Source organism: Phyllobates terribilis, unplaced genomic scaffold (assembly GCF_046119375.1).
Source record: "Phyllobates terribilis strain yellow unplaced genomic scaffold, ASM4611937v1 Scaffold_130__1_contigs__length_5004896, whole genome shotgun sequence".
Lineage (NCBI taxonomy): Eukaryota > Metazoa > Chordata > Amphibia > Anura > Dendrobatidae > Phyllobates > Phyllobates terribilis.
This window is the reverse complement of record NW_027362890.1, coordinates 3,071,727-3,097,632: the sequence shown is the minus strand read 5'-3', so window position 1 is coordinate 3,097,632 and position 25,906 is coordinate 3,071,727. Positions and strand designations below refer to the sequence as shown.

At 51.2% G+C, this 25,906-nt stretch overlaps 1 protein-coding gene across 3 annotated transcripts in view; it reads right to left on the bottom strand.

Moving 5' to 3' along the window:
• The window catches only part of LOC141203910 (uncharacterized), a 60,409-nt gene that overhangs the window by 15,446 nt on the left and 19,057 nt on the right, over positions 1-25,906 (bottom strand). Inside the window, exon 1 of one of the 3 annotated variants that reach the window (XM_073663883.1) lies at positions 10,359-10,437. The exons of the other annotated variants lie outside the window; for them this stretch is intronic. Coding sequence (XP_073519984.1) covers positions 10,359-10,384 — 26 coding nt within the window. The 5' untranslated portion in view covers positions 10,385-10,437. Of the gene's footprint in view, positions 1-10,358; positions 10,438-25,906 lie in introns of those variants that run through there. 3 annotated transcript variants of the gene reach the window in all.

Here is a 25,906-nt window from a genome sequence, read left to right as displayed (position 1 = left end):
GGCATACAATCTGATAAGGATGAAGGAGGGGGATGAGTGGAAGACGGCTTTTAACACTCCGGAGGGACATTATGAGAACCTGGTCATGCCATTTGGTCTGACTAATGCCCCGGCGGTGTTCCAACACTTTGTTAATGACATTTTTCGCTGCCTGGTGGGTCAGTTTCTTGTTATTTATCTGGATGACATCTTAATTTACTCGCCTGATCTTGTGTCTCATCAGGAGCATGTTAGGCAGGTGTTACAGATCTTGCGGGATAATAAACTGTACGCCAAGTGGGAAAAGTGTGTGTTCGCCGTTCAGGAACTCCAGTTTCTAGGCTTCCTGGTGTCAGCTTCTGGTTTTCGTATGGACCCTGGGAAAGTGCGGGCAGTTCTTGAGTGGGATCTGCCAGAGAATCTTAAGGCACTACAACGTTTTCTGGGGTTTGCTAATTATTACCGGAAATTCATTCGTAATTTCTCGTCCATGGTTAAACCTCTCACAGACATAACAAAAAAAGGGACGGATTTTTCTAGGTGGTCTGACAAGGCTTGTCAAGCTTTCTCCTCCTTGAAAAAATGTTTTGCCTCGGCACCCATACTCATTCAACCTGATGCGTCACAGCCATTCATTGTAGAGGTAGACGCTTCTGAGGTAGGGGTAGGGGCAGTATTATCACAAGGTTCGTCTCCTGGTAAATGGCGTTCGTGCGTTTTTTTCTCTAAAAAATTGTCGTCCGCTGAGAGGAATTACGATGTCGGCAATAGCGAACTCTTGGCCATTAAGTTAGCTTTTGAGGAGTGGCGCCATTTTTTGGAGGGGGCTATCCATCCGGTCACCGTCATCACCGATCACAAGAACCTGCTATATCTGGAGTCCGCAAAACGTCTGAATCCCAGACAAGCTAGGTGGTCATTGTTTTTTACCAGGTTTAATTTTGTCGTCACATATCGTCCTGGATCAAAAAATGTAAAGGCGGATGCCTTATCTCGTAGTTTCCCTGGGGCCGGGAATACGGATGACCCAGTTCCTATCCTTCAGGAGGGGGTGGTGGTGTCGGCAGTATTCTCTGAGCTTGAGGAGGAAGTATTGGAGGCTCAGGGGGATGCCCCTGTTGGACCTCCTGGGAGACTGTTTGTTCCAGATCAGTTGCGACAAAAGGTGATCGAGGCACACCATAACTCAGCTTTGGCAGGACACCCAGGGAGTAAAGCAACTGTGGATCTCCTTTCGCGTCGGTTTTGGTGGCCTAATTTACATAGGGAGGTGGGAACTTTTGTTGCGTCCTGTGGGGTTTGTGCGCGCTCTAAGACCCCACGTACCCGTCCGTCTGGGGCTCTCTTACCTTTGAAGATCCCGGAGTGTCCTTGGACTCATCTGTCTATGGACTTTATTACGGATCTCCCGCCATCTTCGGGTAAAACGGTCATACTCGTTGTAGTGGACAGGTTCAGCAAGATGACACATTTTATCGCTCTTCCTAATGCTAAAACTCTTGCGCAGGTGTTCATTGGGGAGATTGTAAGGCTTCACGGTGTACCCTCTGATGTGGTGTCTGATCGGGGGTCTCAGTTTGTGTCCAAATTCTGGAGGGCATTTTGTACACAGCGGGGGATGCATTTATCGTTTTCTTCGGCTTTTCATCCTCAGACCAATGGTCAGACGGAACGTCTGAACCAGAGTTTGGAGACATATCTCCGGTGTTTTGTGTCAGAGAACCAGGAGGACTGGGCTTCTTTCTTACCTCTGGCGGAGTTTGCTCTTAATAATAGGCGGAGTGAGTCCACTGGTAAGTCCCCGTTTTTTGGGGCATATGGTTTTCACCGCCAGTTTTGTACTTTCAGTAGGGGGGGCTCTTCGGGGGTTCCTGAGGAGGAACGATTTTCGTCATCACTCGCTTCGATATGGAAAGGGTTGCTGTATAATCTAAGTTCTATGGGGAACCGATACAAACGTATGGCTGATAGGAAGAGAGTGTCTGGTCCGGACCTAAGTGTGAACGATCGGGTATGGTTGTCTACCAAGAATATAAAACTTAAGGTTCCCTCCTGGAAACTGGGTCCCAGGTTCATTGGGCCGTATAGGATCTGCTCTATAATTAATCCAGTGGCATTTCGTCTTGACCTCCCCTCTACTTTTAAAATTCACAACGTGTTCCACAGATCTTTGCTTAAAAGGTATGTGGCGCTGGTGATACCGTCACCTTTACCTCCTCCTCCTGTGGTGGTCAATGGTAACCTGGAGTTTCAGGTATCGAAGGTCGTCGATTCAGTACCTGGTTCATTGGAAGGGGTATGGTCCTGAGGAGAGGATGTGGGTTCCTGCATCGGATATTAACGCAGACCGATTAATTCGGGCCTTCCACACGACTCACCCGGATAAACCTAGCCCTGAGGGTCCGGAGGCCCCTCGTAGAAGGGAGAGTACTGTCACGGGTGTGTCGCCATGAAGATCGTCGCGATTACACAGCCTGACTTCTCGCAGCTGAGTTTTTGGTGCTTGGTGTTTTTCGGCAGGGAGGGAGTTAATTCTCTCTCTCTGTGCTAGACGAGGCCCAGCCTCGCCCAGCTGCAGTTAATTCTGCAGTATTGGGACTCCTTCAAATACCTGCCGTTCTGATAGGGTGGTTGTCGGTGAAAGCTTTTCATGCAGACTATCGGAGTGATACGTGGTATTGTGAAGTAGGAGCGAAGTGTACTCGGTGTGGTTTTTTCCCTTCCTCGCTTTATTCTTTATCCCCTTACCCGTTGGTGTTCCCTCCGTTGTAGTGGTGTAAGTTATTTGTATGCAAGGTGGTTTTTGGTTTGCCCCTTGTACTGTCTCGTTCGTCTTGTACTGTGTTTGGCATATACGGTCCTGTCCCCAATTGTTGTGATCGGGGTCCTTCTCAGGACTTGATTACTGAGGTTCAGGGATTCTCAGGAGGTAGGTTTACGCTGGTGGCCTGGACCTCTGTACCATCAACAGTACCTCCAGGTAGAGGGATTAGGCAGGGCCTCAGTGTAGGATCAGCATAGGCTCCTGACCTCCTGAACGCCGAGATAGCGTGACAAAAACACCCCCATAGCATGATGCTGCCACCACCGTGTTTCACTGTTGGGATTGTATTGGGCAGGTGATGAGCAGTGCCTGGTTTTCTCCACACATACCGCTTACAATTATCACCAAAAAGTCTCATCAGACCAGAGAATCTTATTTCTCATAGTCTGGGAGTCATTCATGTGTTTTTGAGCAAACTCTATGCAGGCTTTCATATGTTTTGCACTGAGGAGAGGCTTTCGTCGGGCCACTCTGCCATAAAGGCCCGACTGGTGGAGGGCTGCAGTGATAGTTGACTTTATGGAACTTTCTCCCATCTGCCTACTGCATCGCTGGAGCTCAGCCACAGTGATCTTGGGGTTCTTCTTTACCTCTCTCACCAAGGCTCTTCTCCCATGATTGCTCAGTTTGGCTGGTCTAGGAAGACTTCTGGTGGTCCCAAACTTCTTCCATTTAAGGATTATGGAGGCCACTGTGCCCTTAGGAACCTTGAGTAATGCAGAAATTCTTTTGTAACCTTGGCCAGATCTGTGCCTTGCCACAATTATGTCTTTGAGCTCTTGATTCTCATTTGGTTTGACATGCACTGTGAGCGGTGAGGTCTTATATAGACAGGTGTGTGCCTTTCCAAATCCAGTCCTATTAGTTCAATTAAACACAGCTGGACTCCAATGAAGGAGTAGAACCATCTCAAGGAGGATCACAAGGAAATGGAGAGCATGTGACTTAAATGAGTGTCTGAGCAAAGGGTCTGAATACTTATGACCATGTGATATTTCAGGTTTTCATTTTTAATAAATTTGCAAAAATTTGTACATCTGTTTTTTTTCAGTCAAGATGGGGTGCAGAGTGGACATTAATGAGAAAAAAATGAACTTTTTAGAATTTACCAAATGGCTGCAATGAAACAAAGAGTGAAAAATTTAAAGGGGTCTGAATACTTTCCGTACCCACTGTATATAAGACAAAGCTACTCCCCTGATTTTTTGGTAATTGCAATTTTTCTGTCTTTATTCTAAGGGTCCCTCTCTTCTACACAAAGTCTCTAAAGCTGTTGTGCATTTGCCTAAACCAGTATTTAGGAATCCAGAGAGGTGGCTTATGTACAATGTACAGAATGCATGGCATTAAGTACATGTGACGCGCCCCTGGGCCTGTGTCGCGCTGCGTTGCGCATGCGGGAGCTTACCCGGAGCCGGATCTCTTGAGGGTTGTAGTCTTGTGGCGGTGATCCGGTCCGTGCCCAGGGAGTCAGACTAAGTGGCGCTGTATTAGCGGTAGATGTTGGACGACTACGCCACCCGTTGAGTACAGCTAAGGAGCTGCTGCTGCAGGGCAGACCGCTGAGGCCGGTGGTAGGATTGTGCAGCGTGATAGTATAACCCCCAACGGGAGGGGTATGGCCTCAGGGCAGCCGACGTGGATGATGGGGGTAGCAGGAACCACTCAGAGACGATGCGGTGTAGTTCAGGGTCTTTACTGGTGACAAAGATAGACCCTCCCGGAGTACTGGCTAGCGATTGGGGCCTGGTCAGTCCTTGAGCAGATGGGATCTCCCCTGGCCAGGCGGAGTTGTAGGCCTCCCAAACTAACGATACTCTTCTGGCTACCTTGCTAGAAGCGAGTATAAGTAGCCCACGTCCCTGAGTGTACCGTGTGGTGCTCACCCGTATGGCCGGTGACTCGGGGCCTTCTAGTAGCTTCCGCTCCACGACGGCGGTGCTGGTCCCATGCGTGTGACCGTGCCTTCAGGTTTCTTGGCCAGAGGACCTGAAATCCCCTGCCTGACGGATTCTGCTGCTGGGTAGGAGTTAGTCCCCACAGCCTCGGACTCCGGGTCCGGTAAGAAATCTTCTCAGTCAGGGCGAGCTCTGCAGCTGCCAGCCCCTGACTCCTTGTAACACTGCTCCCACAGAGCTCCTGTTGTTTCTTCCCATAGCTGCTTCTCTTCTCTGTCTCTACTTCTGGCATGGCCCAGGAGCTGGGCCCAGCCGGAGCCACAGCTCCCTGTCAGCCCTCCTGGCTCAACTCTCCCTCTGAACTCCCTAACCCTGCCTCAGCCCCAGGTTTATACAGGGGAAGTCCTTCCCCTCCCAGGACTGGGCAGGAGGTGTGGCATGCATAGGATTCCTGACCAAGAGACCTCCCACCTGCTCTCAGACATAACATTGCATTACTGTGGAAACCAGACCCCTGGGGTGCCACATTCCCCCCTAGTGAAATTTAGTACTCCGGGACTAAACATATTTTTAGAAAAACATAACAAGGTATAAACAATAATAATACAATAAGAAAAACACATAAAGGTGGTCACGGCATGTCCGCAACCGGGTGCAGTCTTTGAAGGAAACAAAGGTGTCCATTTCACCAAAACAGGGAGACGTAACAAGGTAGGGGTCTGTCCTGCCCCGAGTCCTTAACAGTCTTTAGTCCGTCCTGGGTTACGCTCCAACTATGTACAAAGGATTCCCGGCAAATCCACCAAAGACTCCCATAAATTACTAGAAACACATAATTATTTACAGGATATGGCCGCTCTCAGTCCTCGGCCAGTGGGGATAAGGAATGGCTGCTCACAGTCCTCAGCCTGGTTTAAGATAGGGGCACATGGGGAACAATTCACTAATCCCAACGGGGACCATATTTTAATTAGCAGCAGTCCTTGTACCCTTACGGGTAACTATTTAAAGCTCTTTATTCACGCTACTTCCCTTCAGTAGCTATGTCCTCTTTGTGCTCCCTCCTGAGGGTAGTCCTCAGACCCGTCCGGGTCCTCTTGGCTTTCCTCGTATTGGTAGTACTGCAGCTCCTCCTCGGTTAGCTGGGTTAGTATCTCTGCGACAGTCCTCCTCCCAGGTGGCCAGGACTTTACCTCCCTTTGGGCTGCCCCGGTTAATTGGGCCACCAGGATGCTCACTTTTTGCTCCTCTGTGAGGGGGTACACCTGGAAGAGGCTATCCAGCTTTTCTCTAAAGTCATGCAGGGTATGTGACTCCCCTGAGTACTGGGGTAGCCAGGCTGCCCCCGGGATATAGGGCATGGTGAAAGGCATGACCGCAACAGCGGTGGCGCTGGCGGGGGTTGAAGCGGTGAAGCTCTCCTCCGTATCCGACATCCTTCTCCCCCCTAGTGGACCGTGGCCTACCTTGCGATGATCCTCTTCCGTAGGCCGCGGCTCCGCAGTGGATCGTCAGGGTTGAGGACCTTCCGTCGCGCTCCTGTGACGTCGGCATCTGCTGGGCTCCTTCCAGGACCTTACGCAACGTCCGGACGTGAGGCGGGGCTTCAGTTCTCGCGCGCTTTCGCAGTCCACGCCCCTCTTCTTCCCGCGCGGCGTCTTCAAGATGGCGTCCAACGGCGGGAAAACTCCACGGAAGGCGGGAAGAAGGCTGAAAATGGCGCCGGATGGCGGGAATCTTCACCGATGGCGGGAGGAAGGCTGAAGATGGCGGGAATCTTCACCACTGGTAAGTTTGAACAGTCTTTTTCAGGCACGCAGTACCCGGTGGTTGCGGGCACGAAATCCTGCCGACTACGCCAAAAGCTGACGCGCCCCTGGGCCTGTGTCGCGCTGCGTTGCGCATGCGGGAGCTTACCCGGAGCCGGATCTCTTGAGGGTTGTAGTCTCGTGGCGGTGATCCGGTCCGTGCCCAGGGAGTCAGACTAAGTGGTGCTGTATTAGCGGTAGATGTTGGACGACTACGCCACCCGTTGAGTACAGCTAAGGAGCTGCTGCTGCAGGGCAGACCGCTGAGGCCGGTGGTAGGATTGTGCAGCGTGATAGTATAACCCCCAACGGGAGGGGTATGGCCTCAGGGCAGCCGACGTGGATGATGGGGGTAGCAGGAACCACTCAGAGACGATGCGGTGTAGTTCAGGGTCTTTACTGGTGACAAAGATAGACCCTCCCGGAGTACTGGCTAGCGGTTGGGGCCTGGTCAGTCCTTGAGCAGATGGGATCTCCCCTGGCCAGGCGGAGTTGTAGGCCTCCCAAACTAACGATACTCTTCTGGCTACCTTGCTAGAAGCGAGTATAAGTAGCCCACGTCCCTGAGTGTACCGTGTGGTGCTCACCCGTATGGCCGGTGACTCGGGGCCTTCTAGTAGCTTCCGCTCCACGACGGCGGTGCTGGTCCCATGCGTGTGACCGTGCCTTCAGGTTTCTTGGCCAGAGGACCTGAAATCCCCTGCCTGACGGATTCTGCTGCTGGGTAGGAGTTAGTCCCCACAGCCTCGGACTCCGGGTCCGGTAAGAAATCTTCTCAGTCAGGGCGAGCTCTGCAGCTGCCAGCCCCTGACTCCTTGTAACACTGCTCCCACAGAGCTCCTGTTGTTTCTTCCCATAGCTGCTTCTCTTCTCTGTCTCTACTTCTGGCATGGCCCAGGAGCTGGGCCCAGCCGGAGCCGCAGCTCCCTGTCAGCCCTCCTGGCTCAACTTTCCCTCTGAACTCCCTAACCCTGCCTCAGCCGCAGGTTTATACAGGGGAAGTCCTTCCCCTCCCAGGACTGGGCAGGAGGTGTGGCATGCATAGGATTCCTGACCAAGAGACCTCCCACCTGCTCTCAGACATAACATTGCATTACTGTGGAAACCAGACCCCTGGGGTGCCACGGGGGGAATGTGGCTTGTAGCAGGCTCCTGACCACTGGGTCGGTGCTGCCTGACTCTCCCTCCATCTCCGGGTAGGCTTTCTCTGGACTCCTCTCCAGACTTCTTGTCTCCGGGTGCGCTCTCTCCAGACTCCTCCAGGCTGCACCCATCTTCGTTCTTTTCTTCAGTCTCCGCCCACATTGAAGGTGGTCCCGGGGCAACTTTGTGATTGTCAGTTCCAGGGGCAGTTCTCTTACGCTGATGGACACTTCCAGCATCACAGTCTCTGTTGGTGGGCGCGGTTTCCGCTTTTGGCGCCATTCTTCGACCTGGCCCACGATGGGAGGTGACCTCTTGCCACCCTCTGGCACGCCCATAATGGCGTCCGCTCTTCCAAGGCGGGAAATCTTTGGAAATGGCGGGAATCGTCTCCCAGTGGCGGGAAACTCCATGGATGGCGGGAAAAAGCTGCAAATGGCGGACAACCGGCGGGAAAAGACCTGTGATGGGGTCCGTTGGCGGGGACCCTCCGGAACCGGCGGGAGACTTCTTTTTAAGGTAACGGTGAACTTTTCTTCAGGCACGCAGTACCCGGTTGTTGCGGGCACGTAATCCTGCCGACTACGCCAAAGTTGACGCGCCCCCTGGGCCAGTGTTGTTTGGGGGAAACCCGGAGCCGGATCAGATGGGGGTTGTAGTCTCCGAGTGGCGGTGACCCGGTCCGTGCCCAGGGTGTCAAGCTCAGTGTGTGGCAGTCCTACAGATGTTGCTGGATGTTCTTTTAGTGTCGACTACGCCACCCGTTGAATTGCGGTCAATACGGCCGCCGCTGCAGCAGGGTCCACTGAGGCTGGTGATGTGTGTGCAGCTCAGGTAGTATAACCCCCAACGGGAGGGGTATAGCCTCAGGGGGTCAGGTGTAGAGGATGGTGGTTGTGGAGGTGCAGTGAGGATGGTAATGAGACTCAGAGTCGGGCTGTGCAGTTCAGGGTCTTTACTTACTGCTGTTATGCTGGTCACTCCGGCCTTGAGTGACCGCCCGAGCCGTGCTGCGTCCACCAGGTCCTGGACTCGGCCAACTCCCAAGTAATTCTGGAGCGTGGTCCTGAGCTCCCTTTCTGACGTTCCTTCTCTCTGGCCTTCCCCACCAGGGATCCACCTAAGTCCGGCTCCCTCGGGCCTCTTGTTGGTAAACCCTTGTCTCTGGGTTCCCTGACCCTATTCTTGGTTTGCCTTCCGGGTGGATTTAGTGGGTGGTCGTGGCAGATCCTGCCCACGACCTCCGGTCTCTGGCTAAGGATTAGGGCCCTCCACCAGCTTGGGATCCGGTACCCTTGTGCCAGCTCTTCACCCGCTGATCTAATCTTGGGTTCTTGGAGTTCTCTCTTCTCCCCCTCTGGGTCCTTCTTTCTCCTCTCTCTCTCTGGGCCTTGGAGCTGCTCTTCTCCTCTGCTCTCTTCCTCTGACTCACTCTACAAAAGACTGACAGACTGACTGACTCTGATCTCAGATGGTTCCCACCTTATATACTCCCTCTATGTGTGAGCCCAGGTGACCAGCACCCAATGGGCTCCTAGCACTACCCAGACTGCTCCCCCTATCTGCCCCTACACTACTGGGATGTTCCACCCCCCTCCCACTCCAGCCAGGGACAGACACTGTCGTACCTGCACATTTCTCTAGTGGGAGTACCATTGGTCTGTCCCCCGGAAATGGGATGTATGTAGTGCATGCAGCCTACTGAGCTCAGTTCCACACTCCATCCTTACCCGGGAGTGGAATACCACACCTCTGGCTTGAGGTGTAATACCCCTGTAGCAGCCGAATCCTCAGGGTGCTACACATGTTAATGAGGTTTACTCTGCCCAAGGCTGACACAGGTAGTGTTTCCCATATACACACTTTGTTACTCAATTTAATAACCAGTGGACTTAAGGTCCCATCACACATAACGAGATCGCTAGCGAGATCGTTATTACGTCACGGTTTTGGGATCGCTGGGGAGCTGTCAAACATGCAGAACTTCCCAACGATTTCGGCCACCCCAGCGATCTAACTAACGATCTCGGCGGTCGTTGGGACGCTTTCACACAGCAGCTATTTCAACGATCCACACCTTGATAGGGACTGTACTGTGTCACAAAGGCATGCATAAAATCACTTTTTCGCGCCCCCTCATCTCCGATTGGTGGACGCTACTGCGTTCTGATTGGGCGGCCTTGGTTTAAAAGAAGGCCACGTTGTAGCAATTCCGTCCCTTTGTTCCTGGCAGCGTCCTGATTTTCGGATTGTAGTAGCGTTCTCTGGCTGTGACTCCAGATGTACAGCCAGTCACAGCCGGAGAACGCTAACGATCCGCAAAATCAGGACTCAGTCGAATGAACGGATATCAACAGGCCAGAGAATCCTGCTAGGATCTGCAATCCAGCACGTATGAGGATGGGGGGAGGTCGAAATCTCGCAACGGGTCCCATCAGACCCTAGTTATGCCTCTGATTGTACTGTGTGGGGGGATGGCGGTACTATGGGAAAATTACACTATGTGGGGCCAAGAACGGGGCCCTGTACTATGAGAACAATACGTTTCCCCCCTTCCTGTCTCCATAGTTAGGTCGTATGTATCTATTACAGGAAACAGAACAGAAACCTTATGATTCTTATAAAGGGGCAACACAAGACCCCCAAAGAGCCTCCGTGCTGAAGGGGTTAATGCCCCCTGCGCCCAGTAATGGGGTCTCCACATACCTCCACCTGCAGAGTCGCCACCACATATATGGCTGTTGTGTGCGCACAGGACCTGTGATGAGGTCACAGAAGGGGAGGAGTCAGGGGTCACATGATCAGGGGCCTCAGTGGATGCAGGACTCTGCTGTGCTGGTTGTCATGGTGCTGGATGAGCTGAAGTTTATGTGTGGGGTCAGGAGGGGTTTACAGTGTGGATGTAGCAGAGCCGCGCGTGTACGAGGTGTACGGAGCGGAGCCGTGTGTGTACGAGGTGTACGGAGCGGAGCCGCGCGTGTACGAGGTGTACGGAGCAGAGCCGCGCGTGTACGAGGCGTACGGAGCAGAGCCGCGCGTGTACGAGGTGTACGGAGCGGAGCCGCGTGTGTACGAGGCGTACGGAGCAGAGCCGCGCGTGTACGAGGTGTACGGAGCGGAGCCGTGCGTGTACGAGGTGTACGGAGCATAGTCGCGCGTGTACGAGGCGGACGGAGCGGAGCCGCGCGTGTACGAGGCGTACGGAGCGGAGCCGCGCGTGTACGAGGCGTACGGAGCGGATCCGCGCGTGTACGAGGCGTACGGAGCGGATCCGCGCGTGTACGAGGCGTACGGAGCGGATCCGCGCGTGTACGAGGCTTACGGAGCGGATCCGCGCGTGTACGAGGCTTACGGAGCGGATCCGCGCGTGTACGAGGCTTACGGAGCGGATCCGCGCGTGTACGAGGCTTACGGAGCGGAGCCAAGCGTGTACGAGGCTTACGGAGCGGAGCCGCGCGTGTACGAGGCTTACGGAGCGGAGCCGCGCGTGTACGAGGCGTACGGTGCGGAGCCGCGCGTGTACGAGGCGTACGGTGCGGAGCCTCGCGTGTGCGAGGCGTACGGAGCGTTGCCATGCGTGTAGGAGGCGTACGGAGCGGAGCCGAGTGTGTACGAGGTGTGCGGAGCCGCGTGTGTACGGAGCCGTATGTGTGCGAGGTGTACGGAGCAGAGCCGAGTGTATACGAGGTGTACGGAGCGGAGCCGAGTATGTACGAGGTGTACGGAGCGGAGCCGAGTGTGTACGAAGCGGAGCCGTGTGTATGAGGTGTACGGAGCGGAGCCCCGTGTGTATGGAGCCGTATGTGTGTGAGGTGTATGAAGCAGAGCCGCATGTGTACGAGGTGTACGGAGCGGAGTCGCACATGTACGAGGTGTACGGAGCAGAGCAGAGTGTGTGCGAGTTGTACGGAGCGGAGCCGTGTGTGTACGAGGTGTACGGAGCGGAGCCGCACGTGTACGAGGTGTACGGAGCAGAGCAGAGTGCGTGCGATTTGTACGGCGCGGAGCCGTGTGTGTACGAGGTGTACGGAGCTGCGCGTGTACGAGGTGTACGGAGCGAAACCGTATGTGTATGAGGAGTACGGAGCGGAGCCGCGTGTGTACGGAGCCGTATGTGTGCGAGGTGTACGGAGCCGTATGTGTGTGAGGTGTATGGAGCAGAGCCGCGCGTGTACGAGGTGTACAGAGCGGAGCCGCGTGTGTACGAGGTGTACGGAGCGGAGCCGCACGTGTACGAGGTGTACGGAGCGGAGCCGAGTGTGTCCGAGGTGTACGGAGCGGAGCCGAGTGTGTACGAGGTGTATGGAGCTGCGCATGTACGAGGCGTACGGAACGGAACCGTGTGTGTACGAGGCGTACGGAGCGGAGCCGTATGTGTGTGAGGTGTATGGAGCAGAGCCGCGTGTGTATGAGGTGTACGGAGCGGAGCCGCGTGTGTACGGAGCCGTATGTGTGTGAGGTGTATGGAGCAGAGCCGCGTGTGTACGAGGTGTACGGAGCGGAGCCGTGTGTGTACGAGGTGTATGGAGCGGAGCCGCGTGTGTACGGAGCCGTATGTGTGTGAGGTGTATGGAGCAGAGCCGCGTGTGTACGAGGTGAGCGGAGTCGCGCGTGTACAAGGTGTACGGAGCGGAGCCACGTGTGTATGAGGTGTACGGAGCGGAACCGCGTGTGTACGAGGTGTACGGAGCCGCACGTGTACGAGGCGAGCGGAGCCGCGTGTGTACGAGGTGTACGGAGCCGAGCCGCGTGTGTACGAGGTGTACGGAGCCGAGCCGCGTGTGTACGAGGCATACGGAGCCGCGCATGTACAAGGCGTACGGAGCAAAGCCGTGTGTGTACGAGGCGTACGGAGCGGAGCCGTATGTGTGCAAGGTGTACGGAGTGGAGCCGCGTGTGTACGAGGTGTATGGAGCGGAGCCGAGTGTGTACGAGGCGTAGGGAGCAGAGCCGTGTGTGTACGAGGTGTACGGAGCGGAGCCGCGTGTGTACGGAGCCGTATGTGTGTGAGGTGTATGGAGCAGAGCCGCGTGTGTACGAGGTGAGCGGAGCCGCGCGTGTACAAGGTGTACGGAGCGGAGCCACGTGTGTATGAGGTGTACGGAGCGGAACCGCATGTGTACGAGGTGTACGGAGCCGCACGTGTACGAGGCGAGCGGAGCCGCTTGTGTACGAGGTGTACGGAGCCGAGCCGCGTGTGTACGAGGTGTACGGAGCCGAGCCGCGTGTGTACGAGGCGTACGGAGCCGCGCATGTACAAGGCGTACGGAGCAAAGCCGTGTGTGTACGAGGCGTATGGAGCGGAGCCGTATGTGTGCAAGGTGTACGGAGTGGAGCCGCGTGTGTACGAGGTGTATGGAGCGGAGCCGAGTGTGTACGAGGCGTACGGAGCAGAGCCGTGTGTGTACGAGGTGAGCGGAGCCGTGTGTGTACGAGGTGTACGGAGCCGAGCCGCGTGTGTACCCGGCCATCGAACGGACAAGGCAGGTAATAAACATTCGGATGGCAAAATTTAGAAGAGACAGAGGCGGTGTAGTGATACGACACCGACAACTGGAAGGAGATAAAGCAGGCCTCATACGGCCCGCCTGTGTTCACTTAATGGATATTGGACTGGACACATTCCTGTCAGGACTCCAGGACGGAGTGGAACAACCGTTAAGAGTGATGGATGGGGGTGAGTCCTGCATAAGAGTACGCAGGATCCTCCGTGGCCTGGAAATAGAAAGGACATGTTGGAGAGTTACACTTGTCTGCCAACTTGCCAGTGTGGAGACACAGGGCATGCTGCAACAAGCTGAAATATTTTAGAAATAAAATGCCTTTCTAATGGAATGAGTATAAAGAGTTAATAAAGCTGTGACCGATCCTCACCCATCCAGTTGTAAGAGTTACATTATTGTATTGTCAAGGAAAGGGGGGCGGTAGGGGGGCTGAGCGTCTGGGTTTGGTTGGGGTCCCCACAGTCTGCCTAGGCTAGATGCAGTTAAAAATTCTTATTAGATACACAGGCGGTGTAGCTTGCTTCAGAGCTGGGCTACTACCCTGACTAGCAGACACTGAAGCTTTGGAGCAGCCCTCTGAGTAAACAGCTCTTCAGACTCAACCATCTTTGTTACCCCAAGCCATATACTGTGTGCCGAATTATTATGCAAATGAGTATTTTGATCACATGATACTTTTTATACATGTTGTCCTACTCCAAGCTGCATAGGCTTGAGAGCCAACTACCAATTAAGTAAATCTGGTGATGTGCATCTCTGTAATGAGGAGGGGTGTTGACTAATGACATCAACACCCTATATAAGGTGTGCCTAATTATTAAGCAACTTCCTTTCCTTTGGCAAAATAGGTCAGAAGAGAGATTTGATGGGCTCTGAAAAGTCCAAAATTGTGAGATGTCTTGCAGAGGGAAGCAGCAGTCTTGAAATTCCCAAACTTTTGAAGCGTGATCACCGAACAATCAAGCGTTTCATGGCAAATAGCCAACAGGGTCACAAGAAGAGTGTTGGCCAAAAAAGGCGCAAAATAACTGCTCATGAATTGAGGAAAATCAAGCGTGAAGCTGCCAAGATGCCATTCGCCACCAGTTTTGCCATATTTCAGTGCTGCAACGTTACTGGAGTATCAAAAAGCGCAAGGTGTGTGATACTCAGTGACATGGCCAAGGTAAGGAAGGCTGAAAAACGACCACCTTTGAACAAGAAACAAAGGATAAAACGTCAAGAATGGGCCAAGAAATATCTTAAGACTGATTTTTCAAAGGTTCTATGAAATGAGAGTGACTCTTGATGGGCCAGATGGATGGGCCAGAGGTTGGATCAGTAAAGGGCAGAGAGCTCCACTCCAACTCAGATGCCAACAAGGTGGGGGTGGGGTACTGGTATGGGCTGGTATCATCAAAGATGAACTTGTGGGACCTTTTTGGGTTGAGGATGGAGTGAAGCTCAACTCCCAGACATACTGACAGCTTCTGGAAGACAACTTCTTCAAGCAGTGGTCCAGGAAGAAGTCGGTATTGTTCAAGAAAAACATGATTTTCATGCAGGACAATGCTCCATCACATGCATCCAACTGCTCCACAGCGTGGCTGGCCAGTAAAGGTCTAAAAGAAGAAAAAATAATGACATTGCCCCCTTGTTCACCTGATCTGAACCCCATAGAGAACCTGTGGTCAATCATAAAACGTGAGATCTACAGGGAGGGAAAACAGTACACCTCTCGGAACAGTGTCTGGGAGGCTGTGGTGGCTGCTGCATGCAATGTTGATGGAAAACTGATCAAGCAACTGACAGAATCTATGGATGGAAGGCTGTTGAGTGTCATCATAAAGAAAGGTGGCTATATTGATCACTAATTATTTTGGTTTTTGTTTTTGCATGTCAGAAATGTTTAATTCTAAATTTGGTGCACTGATATTGGTTTACCTGGTGAAAATAAACAACTAAGATGGGATTATATTTGGTTTTTATTAAGTTGCCTAATAATTTGGCACAGTAATAGTTACCTGCACAAACAGATATCCTCCTAAGATAGCCAAATCTAAAAAAAAAACCACTCCAACTTCCAAAAATATTAAGCTTGGATATTTATGAGTCTTTTGGGTTGATTGAGAACATAGTTGTTGATCAATAATAAAAATAATCCTCTAAAATACAACTTGCCTAATAATTCGGCACACAGTGTAGTGTATGTAGTTTCTTACGGTTAAAAGGGGGGAGGAGCGACCCAACCCACCTGGAATTGACGATGCCAATGTCAAGTAAAACACAGCAAGGGGACTCCAAACAGAGTCTCCATTTTTTCCAAAAATTGTGGCACAGACACCACTTAAGTGGCATCAATTGCCCCAGAGTTGCTTAAAACGGTTGGTGAGGTGATTTTACCAAATCCTCAAGCTTTTAGTCTCCCCAGGATGACACAGGGGTAGAAAAGTCCTTGCGGATCCATGATTTGTTCATCTTTATGAACGTGAGTCTGACTACATTCTCAGTGGACAGCCACGTGCGCTTATCTGTCAGCACACCACCAGCAGCGCTGAATACACGTGCAGAGAGAACGCTGGCTGCAGGGCATGACAAGATCTCCAAGGTGTGAGTGGCGAGCTCCGGCTATTTTTCCAGATTGGAAGCCCAAAATGAGCAAGGGTCCAGTGACACAGTCATGGCTTCGATGTTCACTTGGAGATACTCCTGTACCATCCTCTCTAGGCGTTGACTATGTGTCAGACTTCTTGTCTCCTGTGGCCTTGCAAAGGATGGTCTAAAAAATTGGTGAAACGATTCCACAAAATTGCTGTTACCAGCAGATACAGTGTTACTGTTAAGGTTTGAGTGATGAAGACTCGACAGTCCCACGGTTGGCAAGTTAGAACTGTGAGATTCACTACGTGCACCACTGGTGTTTTGTGGAAAAGCAGATGTAAGATTCTGCAACAGCCTCTACTGATACTCCTGCATGCGTGAATCCCTTTCTATGGCAGGAATTATTTTGGCAAATTTACTTTTGTACCGGGGATCTAAGAGTGTGGCAACCCAGTAGTCGGGATTACTTCGAATTCTGACAATCCGAGGGTCATGTTGCAGGTAGTGCAGCAAGAAGGCACTCATGTGTCTTGCGCATCCAGGAGGACCAAGTCCTTGTTGTGTTGGCGGCGAGGTAAGAATCATGCTTCCTTCCTCTGCCCTCTCCCCCCAACCTCGCACAACAGAAATGTGATCAAGGTCTCCCTCATCTGATGAGTCTTCCATGCCCATCGCCAGTTCGTCCTACATTTCTTCCTCAGCTCCTGCACCTTCCTCAACAGTTTGGCTGCTACCATGCGCCCTGGTTAATCCCTCTCCCCCACCCTCCCATGCCTGCCGCCTTGGTGCTGCCAACCGTCTGGACCTTGGAGATGTTATCCCTTCCGCATACGACTCCTCCTCTACTTCCTCCACCTCCTCTTGTCCCACCACCTGACTCCGAATTCTGTTTAACGTGTGCTCCAGCATGTAAATCACGGGAATAGTCATGCTGATAATGGCATCGTCAGCACTAAACATCTTCGTCGCCATTTCAAAACTGTGTAGAAGGGTGCATAGGTCCCTGATCTGAGACCACTCCTGCAGCGTGATTTGCCCCACCTCTGGATCTCGTTGGCCCAGGCTATACGTCAGAACGTATTGCACCAGGGCTTGTCGGTGCTGCCACAGTCGCTGCAACATGTGCAGAGTTGAATTTCACCGTGTCGGCACATCGCATTTTAGCCGGTGAACTAGCAGGCCCAACGACTTCTGTAGAGATGTAAGTCGTTGAGCTGCGGGATGCGAATGGCGGAAGTGAGCACACAGTGACTGTGCCCTCTGCAGAAGGCCATCTAGTCCGGGATAGTGGGCTAAAAATTGCTAGACAACCAGGTTCAACACGTGAGCCATACAAGGCACGTGTGTGACATTGCCCCGGCAAAAGGCCGCACCCAGGTTTGCAGCATTGTCGCACACTGCCTTCCCTGGTTGCAGGTCCAGTGGAGACAACCATTCATGAAACTGGGTCTCCAGAGCTGACCACAACTCCTCAGCTGTGTGACTCACATTTCCCAGACATTTCAAAGTAAAAACCGCCTCATGACGTTGAGCCCTGCTGCCAGCATAGTAAGGAGGTGTGCAGGATTCCTTCTGCGCAGTTAGAAAGCGGGTGGTATTACCAGACAGGCTATGGCTGCAGGTGGAGGACCGAGAGGAGGTTGAGGAGGCAGAAGCAGTGGAGGAACTTCTAGATAAAGAGGATTGACGCACAACTCGTGGGGACGGCAAGACTTGGACAGCAGCCCCTTGTCCTGCTGTCACCATAGTTACCCAGTGCCCAGTCAGCGACATGTAACGCCCCTGTCCATGCCTACTCGTCCAAGTGTCTGTGGTGAAATGCACCCTGTCACACACAGAGTTTCTCAAAGAAGCGGTGATGTTGTGTGCGAGATGCTGGTGTAGCGCAGGCACAGATTTCTTTGAGAAGTAGTGCCGACTGGGCATCTGGTACTGGGGCACTGCGACGGACATAAGGTCTCGAAAATCCTCTGTGTCCACCAGGTGGAAAGGCAGCATTTCTGTAGCCAACAGCTTGCAGATGGTGAAATTCAACCTCTTAGCTTTGTCATGGCTAGGAGGAAATGGTCTTTTACTTGTCCACATCTGAGGGACCGAGGGCTGGCTGTTGTGCTTAGATGGGGTTGAGTAGGGTGTCCCCGGCAAACTGCCAGTCTGTGAGGAAGATGCAGGCGGACATGTTATGTTGCCTTGATCCAAAGGTGGTGCTCTCGATGTCGGAGAGCGCTCAACACCAGCAGGTGTTTCCACTTCCAAATGAACTGACGACCTCCCAATCACACTGACTGTTGCGGATAAAGAGGTGGCAGGTCTGCGTCCAAAAACATGTGTGACTGCTGTCCCCCCAGTCACAGAGGATGAAGAGGCCGCGGATGCACCAGATGGGGAAGATGGTGGTTGGCCCGTCCCACTAGGCCGCATTGTAGCACAGTGAGCTTCCCACTGCAACTTATGCTTCATATCCATGTGACGGTTCATGCATGAAGTACTCAAACTATGTATTTTTTGGCCTCTACTTAGGTTTTGTTGACAAATGTTACAGATAACATGAGTTGGGTCATCCTTATCGATCTCCAAAAATGCCCAGGCTATGCAAGGCTTAGAACCCATGTGACCTGAAGAGCCACCACGACTTGTGGTCAGAGGCAGAGTTGTGGTTGAGGATGCAATTGTTGACGTGCTTCCAGTACTCCGTCTCTGTCCAGGAAGGTGCAACCTAACCTCGTCGTCAATAGCATCCTCCTCCACCTCCTAAGCTGACCTCATCGACTGGCTGACTGTGGGTTGACAGTAAGTGGGATCTCCAACCTCATCATCATCACCCTGTGTGTTCTCACACCCGTCGTCCTCAGAGCCAACCTCTTCCTGCCCTGACTGAAATGTCAAGTTGTCGCTCCAATCAGGTATCTGAGTCTCATCATCGTTCTCCTCATTGTCTCCACCAACAGGAGTTACAGTTTTGGAACGAGGGTCTACATTATGCTCAGAACATTCTTCATCTGGGCCTGGATCCGACTCATAAACATTCTGGGCCTCAGTGCAGATAATTTCGTTTGGATTCACAGAAGCTCTGGAGCAGACCTCTGATTCCCAGTCTATAGTATGAGTAAACAGCTCTGCAGACTCAACCATCTGTGTTACCCCATACTCAGACGGGCAGCTGGAGACTTGGGAGTAGAGATGAGCGGTGTTCGACTAGAACTGTTCGCCAATCTCAAATTCGAGCTGTTTTGGGCGGTGTTCGAGTTGTTCGACGAACCCGAACGATTTGCAAAAAATTCAGCTGTTCGAGGTTATGTTCGATAACTGTTCGTGCACCAAAAGCGTGTCCTGCATGTCTGGCGCTATTTAGAGCACCAATCATGCAGGGATTGTCTGCCACTCACTGTAATGCCACAGCCATGGTAGTTGTGGCATTAGAGTGATTGCCCAAATGGATGGGAACAGTGCTCACAGTGAAACATGAAAAGCCGGCAATTCAGCAGCGGCGTACACAGGTACCCGACAATTTAGAACCGAAAGAATAGAGCATCACACATAGATTAGATAGATAGAAACATGTCAGTCACATATATAAGAAGTACAGTGACAGTGTTGATTACTGTACTTGTCATTTAGTGTAAAGGATTTATAAAAAAAAATAATAGTGTTTTCATGCACCGTCTCTTTAAAAAAGCAGGCCGGCAATTCAGCAGCGGTACCCGACAATTTAGAATAGAAGGAATAGAGAATCACACATAAATTAGATAGATAGAAACATGTCAGTCACATATATAAGAAGTACAGTGACAGTGTTGATTACTGTACTTGCCATTTAGTGTAAAGGATTTATTAAAAAAAATAATAGTGTTTTCATGCACTGTCTCTTTAAAAAAGCCGGCCGGCAATTCAGCAGCGGTACCCGACAATTTAGAATGGAAGGAATAGAGCATCACACATAGATTAGATAGATAGAAACATGTCAGTCACATATATATGAAGTACAGTGACAGTGTTGATTACTGTACTTGTCATTTAGTGTTAAAATAAAGGATTTATTTTAAAAAAAAATAGCGTGGGGTTCCCCTTAATTTTAGGCTCTAGCGGAGGTTAAGCAGACGGCTGGGGCAGATGTTTGAAGCCTGGGAAGGAGGTAATACCCATGGAGCTTCCCAGGCTACTAATATCAGCCCCCAGCTGAATGCCTAGCCTTTACTAGCTATTAAAATGGGGGACCCCCCAAAAAATTGACGTGGGGTCCCCCGTAATTTAATAGCTAGCAAAGGCTAGGCAGACAGCTGGGGGCTGATATTAATAGCCCAGGAAGGGTGCCATGAATATTGGCCCCCTCCCAGGCTAGAAACACCAGCCGTCAGCCTCCCCAGAAATGGCGCATCCATAGGATGCGCCAATTCTGGCACTTAACCTCGCTCTTCCCACTGCCCTGTAGCGGTGGCAGTGGGGTAATAGGGCTGGGGTTGATGTCAGCTTATAATGCCAGCTGACATCAAGCCCAGGTTAGTAATGGAGAGGCGTCTATAAGACACCCCCATTACTAACCCCATAGTCAAAGTTAAAAAAAAACACAAACACCCAGAATAAAGTCCTTTAATTGAAATAAAGACACAATTCTTTATTGTTCTAAATTAAACCATACTTACCGTCACGCCAATTCCAGCTGAAGCCAACGATCCCCTGCAATAAAAGAAAAATAATAAAGCAACATCATCCTTACCTTTCCATGGTTCCCACGACAGCTTCAGCTCTGCTACATCGAGATGACAGGCTGGACCGCAGCAGAACGCTGCCATCCAGCCTGTCATCCCGCGGACACTGAGAAGAGCAGGCATGCTTGCGCTCCTCAGCGTCTCTCTGTGACGGCATCCAGATGAGCCGAGGTCATGTCCAATGAACTCGGCTCACCTCATGCACGTCACTGACAGCGTGGGAAAATTCTCACGCTGAAGCGCTGAGTGCAAGAGAATTCTCCCACGCTGTCAGTGACGTGCATAAGGTGAGCTCATGTCCAATGAACTCAGCTCACCTCATGCACGTCACTGACAGCGTGGGAAAATTCTTCTGCACTCAGCGCTTCAGCGTGAGAATTCTCCCACGCTGAAGCGCTGAGTGCAGGAGAATTTTCCCACGCTGTCAGTGACGTGCATGAGGTGAGCCGAGTTCATTGGACATTAACTCGGCTCATCTGGATGCCCTCACAGAGAGACACTGTGGAGCGCAAGCATGCCTGCGCTTCTCAGTGTCTGCGGGATGACAGGCTGGATGGCAGCGTTCTGCAGGTCCAGCCTGTCATCTCGATGTAGCAGAGCTGGAGCCGTCCTGGGAACCATGGAAAGGTAAGGATGATGTTGCTTTATTATTTTTCTTTTATTTCAGGAGATCGTTGGCTTCAGCTGGAATGGGCGTGACGGTAAGTATGGTTTAATTTAGAACAATAAAGAATTGTGTGTTTATTTCAATTAAAGGACTTTATTCTGGGTGTTGTGTTTTTTTTAAATACTTTACTAGAAATTCATGGCGGTCATGTCTAATATTGGCGTGACCCCATGAATTTCGGGCTTAGGGCCAGCTGATAATGCCAAGCTGGCCCTAACCCCTTTATTACCCAGTGAGCCACCACATCAGGGCCCTGGATGAGTTGGGTACAGCGCCAGAAGATGGCGCTTCTATGAACGCGCCATTTTCCAGGGTGGCTGCGGACTGCAATTTGCAGCGGGGGTGGCCCAGAAAGCTTGGTCCTCCCTGCGCTGCGGATTCCAGCCCCCAGCTGCCTAGTTGTACCTGGCTGGACACAAAAATAGGGCGAAGCCCCACGTCAATTTTCTTTAAATTATTTCATGAAATAATTAAGAAAAAAAGGGCTTCCCTATATTGTTGTGTCCGGCCAGGTACAAATAGGCAGCTGGTGGTTGGGGGCAGCCCGTTCCTGCCTGCTGCACCTGACTGGACACAAATATAGTGCGAAGCCCCACGTCAATTTTTTTTTAATTATTTCATGAATTTCCTGAAATAATTTAAAAAAATTGATGTGGGGCTTCGCACTATATTTGTGTCCAGCCAGGTACAGCAGGCAGGAACGGGCTGCCCCCAACCACCAGCTGCCTATTTGTACCTGGCCGGACACAACAATATAGGGAAGGCCTTTTTTTCTTAATTATTTCATGAATTTCATGAAATAATAAAAAAAAATTGAAGTGGGGCTTCGCACTATATTTGTGTCCAGCCAGGTACAGCAGGCAGGAACGGGCTGCCCCCAACCACCAGCTGCCTATTTGTACCTGGCCGGACACAACAATATAGGGAAGCCCTTTTTTTCTTAATTATTTCATGAATTTCATGAAATAATTAAAAAAAAAATACGTGGGGCTTCGCCCTATTTTTGTGTCCAGCCAGGTACAACTAGGCAGCTGGGGGCTGGAATCTGCAGCGCAGGGAGACCCAAGCTTTCTGGGCCACCCCCGCTGCAAATTGCAGTCTGCAGCCGCCCCAGAAAATGGCGCGTTCATAGAAGCGCCATCTTCTGGCGCTGTACCCAACTCATCCAGGGCCCTGGTGCGGTGGCTCACTGGGTAATAAAGGGGTTAGGGCCAGCTTGGTATTATCAGCTGGCCCTAAGCCCAAAATTCATGGGGTCACGCCAGTATTAGACATGACCGCCATGAATTTCTAGTAAAGTATTTAAAAAAACACAACACCCAGAATAAAGTCCTTTAATTGAAATAAACACACAATTCTTTATTGTTCTAAATTAAACCATACTTACCATCACGCCCATTCCAGCTGAAGCCAATGATCTCCTGCAATAAAAGAAAAATAATAAACCAACATCATCCTTACCTTTCGATGGTTCCCAGGACGGCTCCAGCTCTGCTACATCGAGATGACAGGCTTGGACATGACCTCGGCTCATCTGGATGCCGTCACAGCGAGACACTGAGGAGCGCAAGCATGCCTGCGCTTCTCAGTGTCCGCGGGATGACAGGCTGGATGGCAGCTTTCTCCTGCGGTCCAGCCTGTCATCTCGATGTAGCAGAGCTGGAGCTGTCCTGGGAACCATCGAAAGGTAAGGATGATGTTGGTTTATTATTTTATTTTTATTACAGGAGATCGTTGGCTTCAGCTGGAATGGGCGTGACGGTAAGTATGGTTTAATTTAGAACAATAAAGGATTGTGTCTTTATTTCAATTAAAGGACTTTATTCTGGGTGTTTGTGTTTTCTTTTAACTTTGACTATGGGGTTAGTAATGGGGGTGTCTTATAGACGCCTCTCCATTACTAACCTGGGCTTGATGTCAGCTGGCATTATAAGCTGACATCAACCCCAACCCTATTACCCCACTGCCACCGCTACAGGGCAGTGGGAAGAGCGAGGCTAAGTGCCAGAATTGGCGCATCCTATGGATGCGCCATTTCTGGTGTTTCTAGCCTGGGAGGGGGCCAATATTCATGGCACCCTTCCTGAGCTATTAATATCAGCCCCCAGCTGTCTGCCTAGCCTTTGCTAGCTATTAACATAGGGGGGACCCCACGTCATTTTTTTTGGGGGGGTCCCCCATTTTAATAGCTAGTAAAGGCTAGGTATTCAGCTGGGGGCTGATATTAGTAGCCTGGGAAGCTCCGTGGGTATTACCCCCTTCCCAGGCTTCAAACATCTGCCCCAGCCGTCTGCTTAACCTCCGCTAGAGACTAAAATTACAGGGAACCCCACGCCAATTTTTATTTTAATAAATCCTTTATTTTAACACTAAATGACAAGTACAGTAACCAACACTGTCGCTGTACTTATTATAAATGTGACTGACATGTTTCTATCTATCTAATCTATGTGTGAAGCTCTATTCCTTCCATTCTAAATTGTCCGGTACCGCTGCTGAATTGCCGGCCGGCTTTTTTAAAGAGACAGTGCATGAAAACACTATTATTTTTTTTTATAAATCCTTTACACTAAATGGCAAGTACAGTAACCAACACTGTCACTGTACTTCTTATATATGTGACTGACATGTTTCTATCTATCTAATCTATGTGTGATGCTCTATTCCTTCTTGTCTAAATTGTCGGGTACCGGTGTATGCCGCTGCTGAATTTGCCGGCCGGCTTTTTTAAAGAGAGTGTCTTCTGAGCAGTTTGTCAGCTTTTGGACACCTTTGCAGGTGTTTTCTATGTGTTTCTATGTGTTTTTGTTTGCCTGCCATTGGTTTTAACGGTGTTCGACGGTGTTCTAAGGTGTTCGACGAACAGTTCGACGAACAGTTCCTCGAACATCCCGGTGTTCGACGAACCGAACCGAACCCGAACACTATGGGGGTGGCTCAACACTACTTGGCAGCTGTGAGGAAGCAAGTGCGATTGGGGTGACACCTCTGAGGACTGGAGTATTTGTGATGTTGAAGTTGAGGTGGAGGAGAGCCCACTTGAAAGAGCACTTAATATCCGTTGAAGCACCTGCTGTTTTTGTGCCTCATCTGGAATTTGTAACGATGGGCATGTCCGTAAGAAAGGGATCGTATCACATTGACCACGAAAAGAAGTAGACATCTTAGTTTGGCTGGAAGATGGTCTTTCTTCTGCAGATGTTACTCCCCCCCCCCCGCCACAGGGGGGCTCGACCCACCAGCGGACAGGCACCAGTATTGGGAGAGGGGGGCTCGCCATCAGGGTCCACCACGGCTCTGGCACAAACCCGGTGACACGGAGGTCGCACGGGCAGGAACGGACTGGCCACGTCGGCTTCGCACTCCAGCGTAGTCCCTCTGCCCGCTCACGCCCGTAACCTCAAAGGGATGCGCAAGCAGCTTTTCTTCCCAGGGCTGTTCCCCGCCCAGCAGGAACATGGGGGAGCTCAGGTCAGCCTTTCACCGTACTCCCTTACCTCCCTCGCCCTCTTTCCTTCTTCCGTTCTCCATCTAGCCCCTCGGATCTGTGGTGTCCGCTCTCCCTGCAGCTCTCTCCTTCTCACATGTGGACTACCGCGTGTATTCACACTGTGGCGAATCTTTTGGGCCCAGGCATAAGAAGTTGTCGAGGTAATGGATAATATGTGCTCCCTTAGAAACGTCCATTACAACCCATTCGAGGAAGCAACTAAACGCCTCAAATAGTGAGCAGGATCTGGACCACCCCATGGGCAAACAGCGATCTATATAGTATGCTCCTTCCCAGAAGCAGCCCAATAGGCGCCCCTTCAATGTCTGTTTTGGCCATTAGGGTGCCCCTTCCCAACTTCTTGACCCGCCTGATTGCCTTGTCAAAGGAGGTACAGTATATACTACTGTACTTGGTTCCGCGTCGATGTTGTTGTTTACTGACCTGCCCCTTGGATATGACAAATGGTGGATTAGTCCGAATGTATTGGGTTCCGTTTTTGGCACAACTCACAACGGGGATACCACTACGTCTTGTAAGGAAAGTGTTCTGAATGGAACCGCCATTCTACCTAAAGATATTTCTTTTTTTAATTTTCTTGTCACGGCGTCTGGGTGTTGTTAGGCTTATTTTAGATTTTTACTCCAGTCTTTCTTGATTTTAGAAGGGCATGACATGCCTATATCTGTGTCTCCCCCTCCTTTTACTCCTCCACCTCTTTTCTTTTCGCATGACTATATGTACTTGTCACTTTTCCATGTGTTAGTTGTGTCCTCTGAGCAGTTTGTCAGCTTTTGGACACCTTTTGAAGGTGTTTGTATGTGTTTTTGTTTGCCTACCATTGGTTTTAACGGTGTTCGACGAACAGTTCGACGAACAGTTCGGCGAACATACCGGTGTTCGATGAACCGAACCCAAACACTATGGGGGTGGCTCAACTCTACTGATTATGAGAAACACAGCAATGTTCTGGGACCAGATCTAGATCAGCAGGATCCAGTACAGCGTTTCAGAGTACGTCAACCGACATCACGGAAGAGATGACAGCCCTCACGCATTACATCGACCAGCCTACGCCGATTACCAGCGATCCAACCCCGAACTTTGCTACTACAAGCGAGAAGACGTCCAGCACGGAAATTTCGGCCACAACCACAGTTCTGCCGAGCAGAAGGTACAGTCCCCATCCCGCCTCAAAGAGACACCTTCCTCTCCAGAGAGGTATCATACAGACTATCCGAAGCCAGAAACGTCCGACAGGTATGGTGATACACCACACACTAGACATCACTATAACACACCAGCTC